This window comes from Hydra vulgaris, chromosome 14 (genome assembly GCF_038396675.1).
Source record: "Hydra vulgaris chromosome 14, alternate assembly HydraT2T_AEP".
NCBI classification, from domain to species: Eukaryota; Metazoa; Cnidaria; class Hydrozoa; order Anthoathecata; family Hydridae; genus Hydra; species Hydra vulgaris.
Window position 1 is genome coordinate 16,221,154 of NC_088933.1, and position 19,699 is coordinate 16,240,852.

Below are 19,699 nucleotides of genomic sequence, written 5' to 3' on the forward strand. Positions count from 1 at the left end.
CTAATAGTCTAAAGATATCGAAATAGTAAATTAAATAAAATAAAAAAAATCGTCGTTGTAATCATAAAACATCAATAAATTCCCAATACATACACAATACATATGTATACACAATTGTTTAAAATAGAAAATAAATGATATATTATTTCTAAAATATTTTTATTATAAAATAGATCTTTTTTTTAAAAAAAAAATAAGTTATTTCAAAATAGTAACTTTTTTTTCTTCATTTAAACTGTGCTAGATAATAAAAATTAAATATTTAATGTAAGAATACAGATAAAACGCATCAAGTTATGTGAAAATTGGTTTAAAAATATAAGTTAAAAATTTTTTATTTTCCACTGCCACAAGCAGCCGTCATCAAAACACAAAAATAAATGAGTACAATCAGAGGATAACATTATTTGTTTAACCTGTCCGCTTCCATAGAGAGATTTTACTTGAACAAAGCCCTTTAATAATTAAAAAAATTCATAAAAACAGTAAATAATGGTGGATCTTTCAAAGTAAACAATAACAAAGTTTAAATTTCATGAAAAGATACTATAGAAATTTTTATTTTAATCTTATAAACATTTATCAGATTAAATGTTCAGATTTTGCAACTTATTTTTCATTATGTACTAAAACTATTTTTAATTAAATTACAAATTGGCAAGCAATAGCTTCTTTCATGTTGTACACAATCACATAGCAAGCAATAGTTTCTCTCATGTCGTACACAATCACATGGTAAGCAATTGTTCATTACAAACCATTGCTTCTCTCATGTTGTACACAATCATATGGCAAGCAGTTGTTTCTCTCATGTCGTACACAATCACAAAGCAAGCAATAGTTTCTCACATAGTAAGCAATTGTTCATCACAAACCATTGCTTCTCTCACGTCGTACATAATCACATAGCGAGCAATCTCGCATCTTATCTCAGAAGTTAGCCTCTAGAGAATTTTGGTAAATCTTCAACAGTATCATTAACAACAGTAGGTCTAACATTTCAACTCTCATTCATGGGACTGACCTTAATACCTCTTCCAAGGATAAGGCAGAACTATTTGCAAAAAACTTTTCTTCAAATTTAATTCTTGAATCTTACAGCCATTCTCTTCCTTTCATTCTAATTAAACAGGTTAACCCATCGTTAGACATTGAAACAGCTTCCGTTGCTAAAGTCATATCTTAATTAAACTCTTTTACGGCGTGTGGTCCAGACAACATTACTGTCATAGTTTTACAAAACTGTTTTTCAGAACTCTCTTCAACTCTCTCTAAACTATTTAATAAATGCTTGACTGAGTCTTGTTTTCCTGCCTGGTAAAAAATGGCATTTGTTGTTCCAACTTTCAAAAACCCCGGAGAACAGTCTTCTTTCTGTTCCTAGCAAGGTCTTTGAGTCTTTGATCAAAAAAAATTACTCACATCCCATCTTGAATCAAATAACTTACTGCCAGTCAATCAATACAGTTTTCAATCCTCTTGCTCTTTGGCTGACTTGCTAACTGGTGTAACTGAAAGATTTAATATTATTTAAGATTAGAAATTTTAAGTTTAGTCTTAGTAAGTTATAATAAACACATGTTGAGAAGAAAAATATTTTTCAAAAACTTGTTAATTAGGAAACATTTTAAGCTTTTTAAAATTTAAAACAAGTTTTTTATATAATTTTAAAAATAAGAAATGCTAATGCTCTTATTTATGCTAAAAATAAGAAAATTCTAAACAAGTTGTAATATGCGTAACAGAGCAGTTATTGAAAAATGAAGGGTTAATCCTATGGCTTTCAAACAATTGATTTAGAAAAATTTACTTTGGTGTAAAACTTGCAGAGAATATTTAGAGCTTTTTAAAAAATATCACAATAAAAATAAAGGCTGTGCTAAATTAGCAACTGGAATATTTGTACCTGAAACATCAGTCATAACAAAGATTATCTTTTCAGAGCATATTTTAGTTTTCATATGCATGCAGCAGCTGTCTTAAAGTTAAGTGAAGCTAAAGAAAAAGTTATTACTCTTTTAATTCCAGCAAAAAAAATTTCTCTCTTTTCATTGAAATCACATTCTGTTGTTGAAAGCTTGCATCTATCTTGAGATATTAATTGTTTTATATAACTATTTCTAATGATTATTCATATAGATATTCCATCGGTTTTGAGGTTTGTATATATCTATTTTCAAGGTCTGAATATATCTATTTTTGAGGTCTGTATATATCTATTTAATCTACTATTTTAATTACTTTTGGAATTATTAGAACTGTATGTTTATAAATATTTATAATTCAATTCTAGAAACTCTTTTAGAGAAAAGATTAAAAAACAGTAAAAGAATATAACGTTACACTGATGGCATTTTTTTTCTTGTTTTATGGATCTATCGAAGAATTACATGAGGTATATAACTTGATGAATGGGATCCACCCAACTATTAAATTCATTCTTAATGAATCTGACTCTTCAATTAATTTTTTCGACATATCACTATATAAGGACAGATATGGACATATTAAAAGTACTTTATACAGAAAGCTAACAGATACAATGAGCCTTCTACATCACAAATCCAATCACCCATACCATCTAAAGAAAAGCATTATATACAGCCAAACTTTATGCTTTAATAGAATTATATCAGAACAGGAAAATCTTTCCAAAGAACTACTAGCTTTAGCGCAAATCTTTGTTAAAATGTTACGCAGTGGAAGATATTAATTTGCAATTTACTAAAGCCTTGCAAGTTAGTCAAAATCAACTAATTAATAAACCCCCTACAAATATAGATGTAGATATATTACCAACAGCGACTCCCTATTGTTACAAAAATAGATTAGAAAAACCAGCTATTTTTTGCTGCTTTTGTTTCGAAAAAATAACAGCTGTTTTACTGTTACTGTTTTATTGTGTAAGGTCTATATAGCATAAATTTCTTGACTAAAAAAATACTTTTTTGTCTATTCGTAATATCAACTTTAACATTTTCAAAAAGAGATCAACATTATATAAAACAAACAAGAAGAAACCTAAATAACTAGATCCATTGGAGAAAAAATGTCTGTTAAAGCTTCAGTAAAGATTTAAAAAATGATCATTAAATTACTTTTACTTTATACTGCATTTTACTTATTGTTTCAAGAATTTTGTTTGAAAGAGAATAATAAAAAAAAAGACCTTAATGAGTTTAAAAAATTCCTCAAATTTGTGGAGAAAATCTTATTTATGATTTCAAATTTTGTCTTCAAAGTGAGTAATCTACTAAAACATTACTAACACCATCTGGTGTCTTTCCTTACACTACTACCTGGTTTCTTTCCTTTTTCAAATAAAATCAGTTATTTGAAAGTTAGTTATTACTATTGACAATTTGTATCTTAAAATATAAAAAATCTTTTTAAAATCAAAAATTTATGAAAACTAAATATATATTTAAAACATAAGTGACAGTAAAAAAACCACACTGAGCAGTAATAATATATTTTTTTGTTGAGTTAACTTTAAAATTATTAATTAAATTATTAGTTTTAAATAAAAAATATTTAAATAATATAATCTTATTTACCTTATTATAAAAAAGATATGGATAAGTAACTAGACACAATAGTTGTTCTGTACAAAATGTAATTAAAGAGTGATTATGCAAAACACACATCTTATTTGTTTTATACCCTTTTGTGCTCCATAAACCTGAAAAAAACAACTTAATAATAATTTTCTTAAAAAGTTTTATTTAGAAAATAAATTTTTTAAATTAAAATAGTAATTAAAAATTAGAAAATAGTAATTAAAAATAGTAATTAAAAATAAAAATAGTAAAAATAGTAATTAAAAGTAAAATAGTAATTAAAAAGTAGAAAATGGCTTTGGTGTTTAGGATTGAGAAAATGGTGTTTAGGATTGAGAGGGAGTTGTAAAATGTTGATATGAATGAACTCCTCTCTTGGAAATGAAAACCCAGATATAATTTAATAACTCAATTCTTATTATTATATTTTTACTTATAAAATTTCAAAAATATATATCTTATATCTTAAATAAATAAAAATTAAATTTATAAAAATAAATTAAGTATAAAATTTATAGAAAAACGTCATTTCAATTTAAGCCAATAAGTAAAAATCATTAATAAATATAATTATTTAATAATCATTAATAAAAATTAATAAATAAACATAAAATTCAAATCATTTTTTATATATTTAACTTTTTACTAAAAATTAATATTGTAAATATATAAATGGCCATTTTATACATCAATGAACATGCTTTAATGTAGTTTTAAACATATCTAAAGTTATTTCATACAAGTATGAAATAACAATTTGTAAATAAACAATTTTGGTTATGAAAGACAACATTTAAAATTTTTTTATAAAGGACAATTATGTAAGGACAACAAAATAAAAAATTACCTGAAGTTTCATACGATATTGAGCAATTATTAGTCTCCCATTCAATGGAATGAAATGGTTTAATAAGAGAACTTGAATCAATGCTATCTGAAAATGCAAAAATGAATTTTTAGTAAATGAACTTGATAGTGATAACTATAGTTCAGCTAAAATACATAGTGCACACTTGCCCAGTTTAAAAATTTATACTTTAAATAGTGCACACTTGTCCAGTTTAAAATTTTATACTTTAAAAACAATTAAAAAAAAAAATCAATTAAAAAAAAAAAAAATGTTTTCCGTATTTATAGTAATACCCTCAACTTGTCATTAAAAATCTTAGCTGAAGCTGTAAAAGTCTTCAACATGTTTACCATTATTTTAGTGAGACAATAAAGTCCACATATCAACTGTTTATCCTAATATAGAGAGATTTAACAATTAATTAAAAAAAAAGAATAAGCAAAAGAGATTTACTTATAAAAACTTCTTTATTATACGATTCATCAGTCCATCAGAAAGAGAACATGTTGTGAAAAGAGTAAAAATATATAACATATATAACAATTTTAAGTTCTTTGCTAGCATTATTTATTGGTGGCATTACTTACTGTCTAAATAAAAACCAAAACAAAACTTAACACCAAAATTGCAAGCTCAAAAGTTTTATGTACTGGCAATATTTGACTAATGCATAATGATGGGTGATTAAAGTCTAAATTTGATTTTTTACAGGATAAAAAATTTGCATTACTCACAATTCAGAATTGGTCGAGAATGGCGCGCAATCGCACCACTCATCATATGCAAAAACTTAGTATTATGTGTATTCAATTACATGCCATAGTTTATACACGTGCCTTTTATATGACTTTCTATTGATTAATTCTATTGCTTAAGTCTATTGATTAATAAAAAAATAAATTTAAAAATAAATAAATAATCTTTATGAAAGTGTTTTTATTTTTTTTTAAATACCAAACCATGGTAAGTTGCATCATGACACCAGCTGCTTTTAGAAGCTTTGAAAGAGTTTTATCTTGGATTTAGTTTTATTGGTCAGGTAGGTAAGGACAAGTCTTGAGACCATCCACCAAATATCCAAAGATGCTTAAAGAGATAAATGTTAGGGGAAATTTTATGATATAGTCTAGACCATTGTTTGAAAAATTTGAGGCATGAGTTGAGGTTGATGCAAAGGTATTTGTATGAAACCTTTAAGAATTTCAACTTTTAATGTAATGGCTGGATTTGCAGCTCAGACAATATAAATAAGATTGCATTTGATTATGTTAAGAAACATTTTATTATCATCACACCATAGTTAAAGACTATTTGCTACTTCTTGTGAAAGAGAAGTTTTTTATTAATAAGTATTTCAGCTAGGATATCAGCTGCTATTTCTTGTGGGTAATGCTTCCCAAAAGGTAGTCATTTATGTCTAATACATAGAATAAAAAGAGGATTGGGCTATATATATATATATATATATATATATATATATATATATATATCATATATATATATATATATATATATATATATATATATATATATATATATATATATATATATATATATATATATATATATATATATATATATATATAGCCCAATCCTATATATATCCTATGTATATATCGCCCAATCTAAAACATATAATAAAAAGAGTTTTGGGCTATATATATATATATATATATATATATATATATATATATATATACATATATATGTATATATATATATATATATATATATGTATATATATAGCTCAATCCTCTTTTTATTATAATTGCTCTGTTCTTTTAAGAACATTGAGCACTCTATTTTGTAGAATACATTTTAAAGTTGTTTATATATATATATATATATATATATATATATATATATATATATATATATATATATAGCCCAATCTTCTTTTTATTATAATTGCTCTGTTCTTTTAAGAACATTGAGCACTCTATTTTGTAGAATACAAATAGAGTGCTCAATGTTCAGAACATATATATATATATATATATATATATATATATATATATATATATATATATATATATATATATATATATATATATATATATATATATATACAGATATATATATATATATATATATATAGATATATATAGATATATTTATATAGTGCCGCATTTGAAGGCTACTGCACCCTTAGGCATATGAATAGTTTTCTCCCTGTAATTTGTAATAGAAGTTAAAACAAATATTTACAGTAAAAAACGTTAATTAAAAATTATCTGTTGTTTTTGTTTATTTCTTAATTTAATAAAAAGCAAAAACACACTGTAAAAATAATAATAGAAAAAAGTACTTTTTATTAGGTAACTAACAACAATTAAGCGCAGTGTTTTTCGCGACACTCATACCTTTCTTTGCTTAATATGTTTGTTTTTTATTTTATACTAATCAAAGGAATACTTTTATTAAATTCAAATAAATTGTGTGTGTGTGTGTGTGTGTGTATATATATATATATATATATATATATATATATATATATATATATATACACACACATATATATATTATATATATATATATATTATATATATAATATATATATATATATATATATATATATATATATATATATATATATATATATATATATATATATATATATATATATATATATATATATATATATTATTCCATTTATTTATTTGCATGTGTCAACACATTAACAGAACCAATGGTATTTTTAAAAACTGTGTTCAAATTGCTTTTTTTAATCTGCATGCAATTGTTGCAGTAGAGTTGCAGTAATGTTAGTACAAAATGCAAAAACTTACTTTAATGTTTCAAATTAATCCTGATTCTTTATTTTTTAATACATTTTTTGGATCAAGACATCAAAAGAACAGACCCAAATTTGACAACCGATTTCCATACAGGAAAGAGATAAGAAATTTATAGAAATTTCTTATCCCTTCCTGTGTGGAATTCGATATGAATTTCTACAAAAATAATGAAATCGAGGAAATGGCAAACACAATAAAAAAAAGGCAACCCTAGCAGATGCTAACTTAGCAATGGATTGTATATATGGTTTTCATGATAACAGAAGATAACCTTTATTCATTCAACCCAAATTCTAGACTTGTTACAGAACTAGCAATTCTGTCAAACTTTTTGTTTTAACTATATCATATAGATATTTACATCATAAAAATCTTAGTTCATCTCTATAATTTTATTTCATTTCACTATGTTTGTGTACTACAATTTTATAATGTTTGAGTACCTATGTTTGTGTACTACAATTTTGTAATGTTTGAGTACTTATGTTTGTGTACTACAATTTTATAATGTTTCTGTCTTTTAGTCCATTTAACTTCAAATTTTTACTAAGTAGTTCAATATGCTAGCTTTAAAAGCAAAAATTTATTGATCTTAGCAACTTAGTTTTATTCTTACACATCAAAGTTGCTGCTATAAGGTCTGGTAATGACTGTTATAAGGTCTGGTAATGACTGCATAAGGTCTGGTAATGACTTTATGGACTAATCCTGTTAAGATATTTCTACTTTATAGAAATCATTTAAAAGATACATTCTTTTCTCAACTTCTATTAAAAGTTCACAAACACTACTTGTTATCATTTTCTTTTTGAGTTTCCATTTAATTCTTGCTTTTTTTAACAGTTTTTAAAAATTATTACATCATTAACTACCAAATAAGGTCATGGTTTACAGCCTATTAGCCAATATTTCCAAAAGAGCTTGCATTTTACTGTTTTTCAGCTTGCTGTTTGTGTTTTACCTAGAACCCATGTTACAGTGGTAATTTTGAAAGCTTACATTAAAAACTGATTTTTACTTGGTGTTATATGGTTAAAAAAAAAAACTTAATAAACTTTTTTATCAAAAACAAAGCAAAAAGAAGTGTTACTAAAAAGTGCAAAAATAAATCTAAGATTAAAAAAATTTTATTTGTAATAAAAGAAACCTTTCTATTTACTTACAATATATCAAGTTCACTCGATGAGTTTGCACACGAAGCAAATTCTTTGACATGCACCAATCAATGGATGATATAGCATATTCAGAAACCTTGAAATTAAACACATTTCATTTTTTTCCAAATGCTTTATGCATTTGAAAAAAAGTGCTAGCATAAAATATATAGCAACACTGTTGCAGTGCAATCACTTTTTGTTCAATAGATTTCAAAAATAGTTACAATGAGTTATGTTCTACTATATTTTACTTATGTGCAGTAGCACTTAAGTAGAACAATACTCAACATCTAAAATGTTAAAAATAATATCTTGTCAACTTCAAAGTCAGTCAAAATTGAAAATTCCTGATTGTGAATCTGCAATTTCGGTTTCAAAAAGGTTTTTGTAAAAATAAGTCACCAGCAAGAGTGTAAAAAAAATTGATTTTATGGACACTGGGCTTAGAGGTCAAAAGTTATGGATCTTTAACAAAAAATCAGAATTCTTTTTTATTTATACTATAAGGCCAAAAAACCAGTTTTGTTATTCTTAAAATCTGGTTTAAACAATTAATAAATAGGTTTAAAAGAAATTATTTTGTTAGATTGTTAAGTTTTCAGAATCATCAAGATCATGTTTTTATTTTCTAAAACAAACATAACATATAGTACTTGTCTGTGAGAAAAAAAACATAATATATTGTACTTGTCTGTGAGAAAAAAAACATAATATATTGTACTTGTCTGTGAGAAAAAAAACATAATATATTGTACTTGTCTGTGAGAAAAAAAAATACCATTCAAACTTCAGACAAATTTTTTTAGAACAATTTTTATAATTATTATATTTTACACGATGTTCAAATTTATTATATTTTATTGAACAAACTTTTATAATTATTATATTTTATAGCTATTAATTTCTTACTAGCTACTTAAATTATTTAAGCTAAAAAAACAACTTGCATTTGTCAAAAATTTTGAGAAGAAATTTACACAGAGAGAAACTTACACCGGTCAACAACAAAAATGTATCGATGATGAAATCAGTCAGTTATAACTAATTTTGCTGTGTTGAAAAAGACATTAAAAATATTTAGCTTTAGTTTTTATGTAAAGTTTTTGTTAAAAAAATCTTTTTAATTAAACATTGGGTATATCTTTATTCCAGTCCAGCTAAGTTATCACATTTACAACAACTTCTTTTTAAGTCATTCCATATACAACAATTTTTGAACAATCTTTTGAATAGTGCATATGAGTTTTATGTCACTAACCCAGTACAACCTATGTCCCACTGTCTTGTGGGATTTGCTTTTCTAGGCAAAGGCTAAGAGAAGTCAACTCTAAGAAGTAACTCTGAGAAGAACTCTGACTTAAAATATTGTTTCTTTAATGCTGTTAGAGTTGAGCCATTCACACCGAATGGCTCAACTCTAACACCACTGACTTTGCTGGCATTAAACCTCATAACAACTGTATTTCTTAATCCCTTACTTAAATAGTTAACTGGCAACTTTTAGATAGTTAACAGACAACCCTAATCACTTAGTTTTACACATTGACTTTTGTCTTGTTGCTGACCCTAGCTTGCGTTCAGTTTCTCCTTGTTGTATTAGCCATGTATTATTTCTTATCTTTATTAATGCTCTTCCTGACTTCTAAAGTGGCTAACTATTTGCTGCTGATGATGAAGATGATGCAGCTTGCAGTGGCTTGCAAACAAAACTCAGTCAATTACTGCAAAAAACTATTGCAATATTGTTGAAATTATTGATGAATGGCAACCTACTCACTAAAATCTCCTCTTTACATCTTCTTAAAATCATTCACTACTGACCTCTCATGGAAACCATCCATTGCTAAGTTAGCATTTGCTAAGGTTGGTTCTTTTTAATATGCTCACTATCTTCTTACTCCCGATTCGATTCCTCTACCTCTACAAATCTCTTTTTTATCTTTTTATGGAATACTGTTGTCATTCTCATTCTCGCTTGACTCATTATTCAGCAAAGTTGCATCCTATTAATGTATCTACCCATTCATGCTCTAAAAAATTTTAAACCAGGTTCTTTAACCTCAATGATTAATCATTGAGGTTAAAAACATCAATGCTTTGGAACTCTTTCCCATCTTCATGTTTTCCCAACTTATACAATCTACAACTTTTCATGTCTTATGTTAACAATTTGACAGTTGTACATAGCAATGTTCTTTCTGGTAGAGGACATTGCTATGTACTATGGATTATGTCCTGATGGACATAGTCCATAGTACATAGGTCCTAAGGACTATGTCCATCAGGACATAGCAATCATATGGAAAACAGGTATCAAATAAATATATATATATATATATATATATATATTTATTATTACAGAAAACTATAATACAGGAACTTCGGTATGTTAGTTAAATAGTATAGTATAGGATATAGTGTAGTTCTGTTTAAATATTATCAATATAGATTCTGAACTTTAACCAATATTTTTAATTATCGACAATAAAAGAACCAAAAAAAAAGGTTAAGAGTTGAATAAACATATTATTGATTTAAAAAAAATAATTTTTTTGTCACAAATCAATAAAGAAATATTTTTGAGAGATGAGGTATTACAAAAAAAGACACATTTCAAAACGTTGAGAAAGTATATGAACTTAAAGCTGATATGATGAGGAATTTATTAAATGTTATGAACTATTTAACAAAAGAAAGAAAACATAAAATTCTCTTAGTCTAAACACCAAGGTTTTACAGGTGTTCAACCAGTTCAAATCAGAGAAGATCAGCAGATACAATAATTTCCAATCACTTAATGAAGGTTTATAGAAAAATTGCCACAAATAAATCATTTAAAAAGATTAGAAATAAAAAAGATGTAAAACACCATTACTAATGACCATGAAACACACAAAAACTAAATTGTGTCTACACTAGTACAGATAGCCATTATGAATCAGAACTTTAAACTCCTTTTTTCTGCACCTTGAAGAGAAGAATCTTTTTATTGAAAGTATCAAACATTAGGTTCTTTGATCAAATGTAACACAAGTGCAAATGTTCTTCATAATAATATAAACAATAAAATATGTTAGCAATTCAAAATTTTGATCAAAAATGTAGTGAAACTAAAAAATAAAGTAGTGAATTATTTATAAATTAAAAATAAAATTTACATGTAATAATGCAATTTTGTAAATTAATTTGTGATTAACAATCCATAACCATTAAAGAATAAGCAAAAACAGTAATATTTGTTTTTATTTCAAACATCCATGTTATGATTTGCTGTGGGCACAAAAAGATGTATTTTAACATTGATTCATTGGCTTATTTTTCCCCAAAAAACACTGAATTTCAACATATATGCTATAAGTTGTTTTTCCCACAAAATGTTGCTTTTTAATATAAACAAAACTACTATAAAACAATAAATAAACTGTAAACAACAAATCGTTATCATAATGTAAAAATTAATGAAATATCAATAAAATAATACCAATTATACAATATTTAAAAAGGGAAAAAATTATTACGATAATGTGCAAATAATTTCAAAATAAAAAATCGCTTTAACAAATTTAAAATATAATATAAATTTGTTAAAATCGTTTATGTACAATTTAATGACTAAGGTCTTTTGCGCTCAGAAGTATATTGCTCAATTTACTCAGAGTATATTGCACTGTATATCAAGAGCTTCTGTTTTTTCCCTCAATATAATACAGACCTCAATATAGGTCACTGTAAACTTACTGTCTCAACATCTAAGTAAAAATTTCAATAACAGAATCTATGTTTTAATTTTTTATTTTATTTAAAAATTGTTTTTTTATTTTCCTTTTTTTAGTTCCTTAACAAAACTTACAACATTAAGTGATAAGTTCAAAACAATGTACATTCTTTTTATAAATCATTTTCAGATTTTGTAGATCGTGCCACCACCCTTAAGTTGGAATCATGGGAACTTGTAATATGAAAAGATTTAGTCAAAGTTTTTAAAGTAGAGAACATTCACCTGCAACTTTACTTATATTTTATCATTCAATCTTTTATATAGATTTAATCAGTTTTTTGGTTATTTTAACACAATATTATTTGATAGAAAAGAAAATTTGTATTGAAATAAAATAAATATTTAGAATTACTTCAAAATTTAAAAAGAAATCTGTAAAACAAATATAACATGATTGTATGCCTGATATGACTTATAACACATTATAAAACAAGTATGACATGATTGTAAACCTAATATGACTTATTATACATTATAAAACAAGTATTACATGATTGTATATCTAGTATGACTTATACATTAAAAAACAATTTTAACTTAATTCTATGGCTTTGATTTATAAAAATAATTAAATTAAAATGTATTTCTTATTATACAGGGTGGTGCAGAGGAAACGCATGTTTTTCAATATTGAATTACTGGGAAACAATGGGTTGAAAATAATAAAAACAAGTATTAAATGATAGGTTTTTTAATGCAGTTTTTGAAATTACATAACATATTTAGGTTCGGAAAATAATTTCTTTGAGATGACATCCTTCTTGCTGGATACAAAATTGGATTCTCTTCTGAAAATTACGGATGACTCTCTCCAACATTTTATTCTGCACGGCTTCAATTTCCTGACGAATAGAATTCTTAAGGTCATTGAGTGTGCGAGGCTTGTTCATGTACACTTTTGATTTCAAATATCCCCACAAAAAGAAGTCACATTTCCCTTTCAAGTTCTGAATGAAGGAAGTTGTTTAACATTTCAACGTAGCGAGCTGATGTAACAGTAACTGCAATTCCTTCCTCTTCAAAAAAAAATAGGGTCTAAAAATCCCCAACTTTGAAATGCAGCACCACACTGTTATTTTTAAACTGTGCAGAGGTCTTTGGTGTAATTCTTGTGGGTTCTCCGATGCCCAATACCGACAGTTTTGAACATTGACGTAACTGTCAAGATGAAAATGTGCTTCATCACTCATGAAGACTGTAGCATTGGGATCTTACGTAAACATTTCATCCACTATGCGACAAAACTTTTTACGGATGAAACTTGAGGTCATCATGTAAGATGTGGTGAAGCAAATGATATGACATACCCAGCGCTACAGCATGTCGTCTAGTCAATCGTCTTGGACTAGTAACAACTGCCATTCTGACTCGGTCTACATTTTCCGGAGTACGAACTGAACGGGGAAGACCAGGTGGTTTCTTTTTCATCACAGAACCAGTACTTCTAAATGCTGCAACCCATCGGAATACGGTATTTCGATCAGGCACCGCACCTCGACGTCCAACTCTAAAATATTGACAGAAAAGACATTGCACTGTGACTACAGAATCATTGTTTCTAAAAAACTGCTTGACAACAAACACACGATGTAGTACGCTCCAATACTCCATAGCGACTGAAACGGCATTGTTTAAGTCATCTGCCAACATTCCTTCAAGGTCAATACCCCCTCCCGTCACCACGTACTAGCGGTTCGAAAAACACGTGTTTACTCTGCACCACTCTGTATATGTAAACATATATATTCAGTAGTACTTTACTTCATATTGACTTCACATTTAAACTAGATTAGTTTATATTTATTAATGTGTATGTTTGTTAATATATGTTAATGACTAATAAATTCATATATAAATAAAAAAACATAAATTTTCAATTTGAAATAATTAAACTATAAAATACCACTGCTCTGTGAATGACATAATTGCTATTATAATCATAGTGGTAAATTAGAATTTTGCCATTCATATGTCCAGATGCTAAGTAAACACCATCTAAAAATGGTACGAGATACCAACAAAAAATATTAAAGCATTTCAAAAAGTTATTACAACTATAAGCAAATTAATAACTATTGTCATCAAAAAAATCATTTAAACTTTTCTTTTGTATTAACTTTACTATGGTATATAAAACATTTAAATTTGGTATATAAAACATTTACTATGGTATATAAAACATTTAAATTTGGTATATAGCATATTTTGTGATTAAAAAATAATTTTGATATATAACATGACAAAATGGTCCATCTGGGTTTGCATTTTTTTTATTTTTTATTTATTTTTTTAGCATTTCGAAATATGCATTGATTGAGCTGATTATTTGTTCCCTGATTTCTGTTCGTACAATTTCCCTGATAACATTTCTGTACATACAGCTTTAGTAAGAAAAAATTTATTCAAAAAATTAAGAGTTTTATTGACCCAAAATCTGGAGGAAAAAAAAAAGACAATTTTATAATTTAACCAATATTATTATAACTATTATATTTATAAGCTGTAAAAACTATTGAATATTTAGAATCCTACCTTTTGAAAATTGTAAACAAGAAATAGAAGAACTCTCATTTTTAAATTTTTCAATGAAGCTTCCCAAACAAGAGTCCAATACATGAATACTAAAATACCAAATAGAGCTTGCTTATATATATATATATATATATATATATATATATATATATATATATATATATATATATATATATATATATATATATATATATATATATATATATATATATATTATATATATATATATATATATATATATATATATACATATATATATATATACATATATATATATATACATATATATATATATATATATATATTATATATATATATATATATATATATATATATATATATATATATATATATATATATATATATATATATATATATATATATATATATATATATATATATATGTATAAGCAACAGTGGCCAAAAATTAAAGACCACTCATTTTTTTTTCAAAATTTTTTTTTAACCTTAGTATAATTTTATTTTGGAAAAAGGTATCAAAAAAAGAAAAACATTTTTAGAAAGAATTTTTATTGTATTTTATATTTATTATAAAAGAATTTATAATTTTTTTACAAAATAATGTTAAAAAATTAAAAAACTGACTAGTAAAAAATATAAATGTGAAATAAAATTGGACAAAATTTTAAGACCAGTTTCAAAAATATTTCAAAAAGCAATAAAAAAATAATTTAGAAACGTGTTGTTCCTCCATTTGCTTTCAAGCACTCTTGTACTCGTTCTGGCATTGAATTCATTAAAGTTTTGATTACTTCATCAGGCACATTTTTCAAATGAGAGATAGAAGATTTCAAATCTTCCAAATTGTAAAGTTGTTCTTTACCAAGCTTGAGATCAAGCCACGACCATAAATTCTCTATTGTTAACAAGTCTTGGCTATTGGCAGGCCATGGAAGCACTTGAATTTTATTAGAATTGAACCAATCGCTATCAACATGCGCTTTATGACACGGCGCATTATCTTGCTGGAAAATAAATCCATCTTGCAACTCCCATAAATCAATGCTAGGAGTAAGCAAGTTTTCCAAAATTTCGATGTACCTTTCTTTGTTGAGTCTACCATCGAATAAATGAAAAACGTCAACTCCACAGGCACTCATACAGGCTCAAATGTCTATTGAATCACTGCTTTGTTTTGTTCGTTTCAAAATGCATGATTCATCGAACCGTTCGCTTGGAAGTCTACGCAACATTATGCGACCTTTTCTGTTGTCTACCTCAACATTCATTTCATCACTAAAGACTACACGGCTCCACTGACCTGTTGACTGATTTTTATGTAGTTTGTACCACTCTTTCCTGGCAAATTTTTGTTTTTTATTTAAGCGTGGTTTTTTTGCAGCAGCACGCCATAAATAATTTAAATTGTGGAGGACCTTTTGCACAGTTCTAGGGCTTGCTTTCAGACTATTTGACAGTGTCCATTTCGTAGACAAGTCTGTAGATGATGCTTGTCTGTTTTCTTTCATTAATCTCACTAACGAGCGAACATCACGGTCATTTGAAACTTTATTGCGTCCAGTCCTATGATGATCATTAATTGTATTGTTGAATTATGTTAATAATGCATGAGTGAGACCTTCCGAGCTTTTCTGCTATTTGTCTGATGCTATAGCCTTCTTCTTTTAATACAAGAGCCGTGTATCTGTCTTTTTCTTCGATCTTTGCACGCATTTTTGCAATATTTTTATGTCCTTATTGCAATTCAAAAAATAAATGTTTATTTGATATCAAAACTCAGGTTTCGACATTTTATTTTATAGCCATTGTAATAAGCAATTAAGACAGTTTAAAAAAATAATGGATTATTATTTTCAATAAGTGCAAATTAAAGATTTGAAAGTGGTCATTAAATTTTGTCCAATTTATTTAAAGAAGATTTATAAGTACTCATCAGTTTTTTAATAAGCTAAACGCTATTTAATTAGAATTAGATTAAAAAAATTATACCACTTTAATCCGTATGTTTTATTTAACCAGAAATTAAAAAAAAAAACTTAATATGTCAATTAGAATTTTAATTTAAAGATTAAGAAACCAACTAAAAAATGAGTGGTCTTTAATTTTTGGCCACCGCTGTATATATATATATATATATATATATATATATATATATATATATATATATATAGAGAGAGAGAGAGAGAGAGAGAGAGAGAGAGAGAGAGAGAGAGAAAGAGAGAGACACACACACACATTTGTTACTTTTTATAATTTTTATTATTTAATATTCATAAAGGTATAAACATATCATGTTATACACTTAAAAAGTATGTAATATATAAATAATACAATATATAATACAGTAATTAGTTCCACTACAAAAAATGTCTTGATCAAAATTATGGCAAAATATTAACTTTGAACATTAAACTGAAGAAAATTTAAAAAAAAACTGTCCCTGTTTATACCCCTTCCTCCACCATTTTTTTCCCTACATAAAATATTTCACACATAAAAAAAAACACTCTTTTTCAAAAACTTCTTATTAATTTAGTATAAACCACTTTTGAAAAGTGTAAACTACAAAAAATATTTTCAATACAAAATATAATTATATATAAAACATGTTTTCAACAATACATCAGTGGGCCAGCACATACCTGACATACTTTAAATAAATAAAACACAAAATAAAATCTATATGACCAGGGTAAACACATTTGCTTGTATATTATTATATAAACATGGTGTTATAATATAAAATTCTCCCCATTACATCCCTGGTAGTGTCGGGCTCAACTTGTTTCTCCGCGCAGTGACCTTGTTCATCAAGATTCATGTTTTGGAGTTATTAAGTTGAAAAAGGGTTGTAACCACAATTAAAGTAGCCTCCTTGATTGTAGTGACCTTCTCAGTCTGGGGGAGGTGAATTAATATTAAAAAAAAAAAATAATAAAAATAAAAACTACACACAAATATACATATACATAACTTTATAATTACTTTTATGACCAAATTGTGAAGAAATAGTATTTAAGCCATTTATTACCTTCCATTTAGACACCCAATGAATAAAAAATCTTTACAAGGATGCACAGTCATACAGCTACCATTACCCTATGCAACAAAAACTTCTTTGCAAAAAAAAAAAAAAAAAATTTGCAAAGAAATAAAAAAAAACACAGTAACTTTATTATTACTGTATACCAGGGGTTGGCAACCTATTTTAAGATAAAATAAATAAATTTTGAAAAATCTTAACGAGAGTCGTAGTATATTTATTTTTATGTTTTGTAAAGTAAATAAACATATAAATAATTAAAACAAACAATTAAATGAAAATAAATAGATTATTAAGATTTTTGTGAATTGATTTACAGATTTGTTTTAAATCATAATTTGAAGTTTTTAATTTTAGACAACTTTTAAGGCTAACATCATTGAGAGAAGATCTCAAGTTACTTTTAATAATACTAACGAGTCCAAACGCCAGCTTAAGTTGGTTTTACTTCTCAGATAGACTATTCCATGTTTCAAATATAATTTGATTTTCCTTTTGAGAATTTAAGTTCTTTCCATTTATGATCTATTTTTTCTTATTTTCTTTCCAAGTTTTCTAGTTCTGTTTGTAAAGTTGTAAATTTTGAAGACCAAACATTTTTTGATTTCAAATCTATTAACTAAAGTTGAAAGTTAGCTTTACTGACCTTCTGAATCGGTTTAAAAATAATTTTGTTGGTGTTTACAGTAAATGGATGCGTCAAAAATGACAAAGTAATTTTATTTTTTCTGAACTCTGCAAAACGATTATTTCTTCAATAGTAGCCAAAAAATAATTAGCAATAATAACACTTCCTGCTTCTCAATGTTTTTTTAAATGGAAGAAATGAATTGAATTTTCATTGCTAATATCTTGAATAAATGTAGATAATTGACTAATATCTTGAATAAACGTAGATAATTGACTTTCAAAAGAAACTACATTTTTTTAAAGTGAATATCCAGTATTACCTTGCCCTTGCAACTTTTTATTAGGGTTATTAAGATGAGCTGTCATATTTGTAGCAAAATAAAATTTTTGTAACCAATTATTATCATTTAACTCAGGGTATTCAAAACCTTTTGACAAAAAAAACATTTTAAGATGCTCATTATATTGACCAAAACATTCAAGGACAGCCCCCTTAGATAGCCAGCGGACTTTATTATACAATAAGAGATCGGAATATTTTTCATTAACTTCATCAAGTAATAAACAAAATTTGCAATTATTTGATACCTTTGAAACCATTTTATTGACTATTTTTACTACCCATTACCTTGAAGGAAAATGTTTGCGCACACAGTGCCCTCTTGGTGTATGATGCAATGAAAACTAAAAATATTGTGTTCAATGACTTTTTTGAAATGCGACACAAAGCCTTTATTTTTTCCAGTCATACTCTTCACACCATCTGTAGCAATAAATATTACTTTAGTTGGCAGAACCAATGACACCAGGGGGGAAAAGGAGGGAAGCCCCTTACTTTTTTTCTAAAGAACCTTCTTTTTTTTTTAAAGAAAATTGTAGATATAGAGAACATTTTTTTAGAAATTGATGATTGTGCCCCTCCACTTCAAAATCCGTGTTGTTGGCCATGTTTGGATCAACTTCATTTCAAAAATCGAGTATTGAGGAATTAATGTCTTCTCCACAGGTTTATCCTTTGAGCAGAACTAAAGCAGTTCTTGGCAGGATAAATATCACCCTACAAATCTACTTGAGCCATATCCCTAATGTAACATGACTCATCATACACCAAATAAAACAAAGCAATGATTTCAAATCAGAAAAATTTTATTATTCTGTTGTGAACAGATCAGGTCAGGTTATCCTGCTACTAATAACATTTAACCCAGTACAACCTGCTTCATGTCCTGCTGCCTTGAAGAATACGCTTTTTTAGGCAAAGGCTAGGAGAAGCCAAGTCCAACTTAAAAGCCTTTACTCAACCAAGAGCCCCTGTCTTGGGGCTCTTGGTTAAGTAAAGGCTAGAGATAGCGTCTCAATGAAAATACTC

At 26.5% G+C, this 19,699-nt stretch overlaps 1 protein-coding gene across 2 annotated transcripts in view; it reads right to left on the reverse strand.

Moving 5' to 3' along the window:
* LOC100202166 (echinoderm microtubule-associated protein-like 1) overlaps positions 1-19,699 on the reverse strand; it is a 63,447-nt gene continuing 43,748 nt past the window's right edge. Inside the window, exons 17-23 of one of the 2 annotated variants that reach the window (XM_065818394.1) lie at positions 17,689-17,756; positions 14,676-14,764; positions 14,047-14,138; positions 8,372-8,459; positions 4,408-4,494; positions 3,558-3,682; positions 1-455 (exon numbers count right to left, since the gene is read on the reverse strand). In XM_065818394.1, coding sequence (XP_065674466.1) covers positions 324-455; positions 3,558-3,682; positions 4,408-4,494; positions 8,372-8,459; positions 14,047-14,138; positions 14,676-14,764; positions 17,689-17,756 — 681 coding nt within the window. In that variant the 3' untranslated portion in view covers positions 1-323. The remainder of the gene's footprint in view (positions 456-3,557; positions 3,683-4,407; positions 4,495-8,371; positions 8,460-14,046; positions 14,139-14,675; positions 14,765-17,688; positions 17,757-19,699) is intronic. The other variant, XM_065818395.1, reaches the window with a different exon arrangement.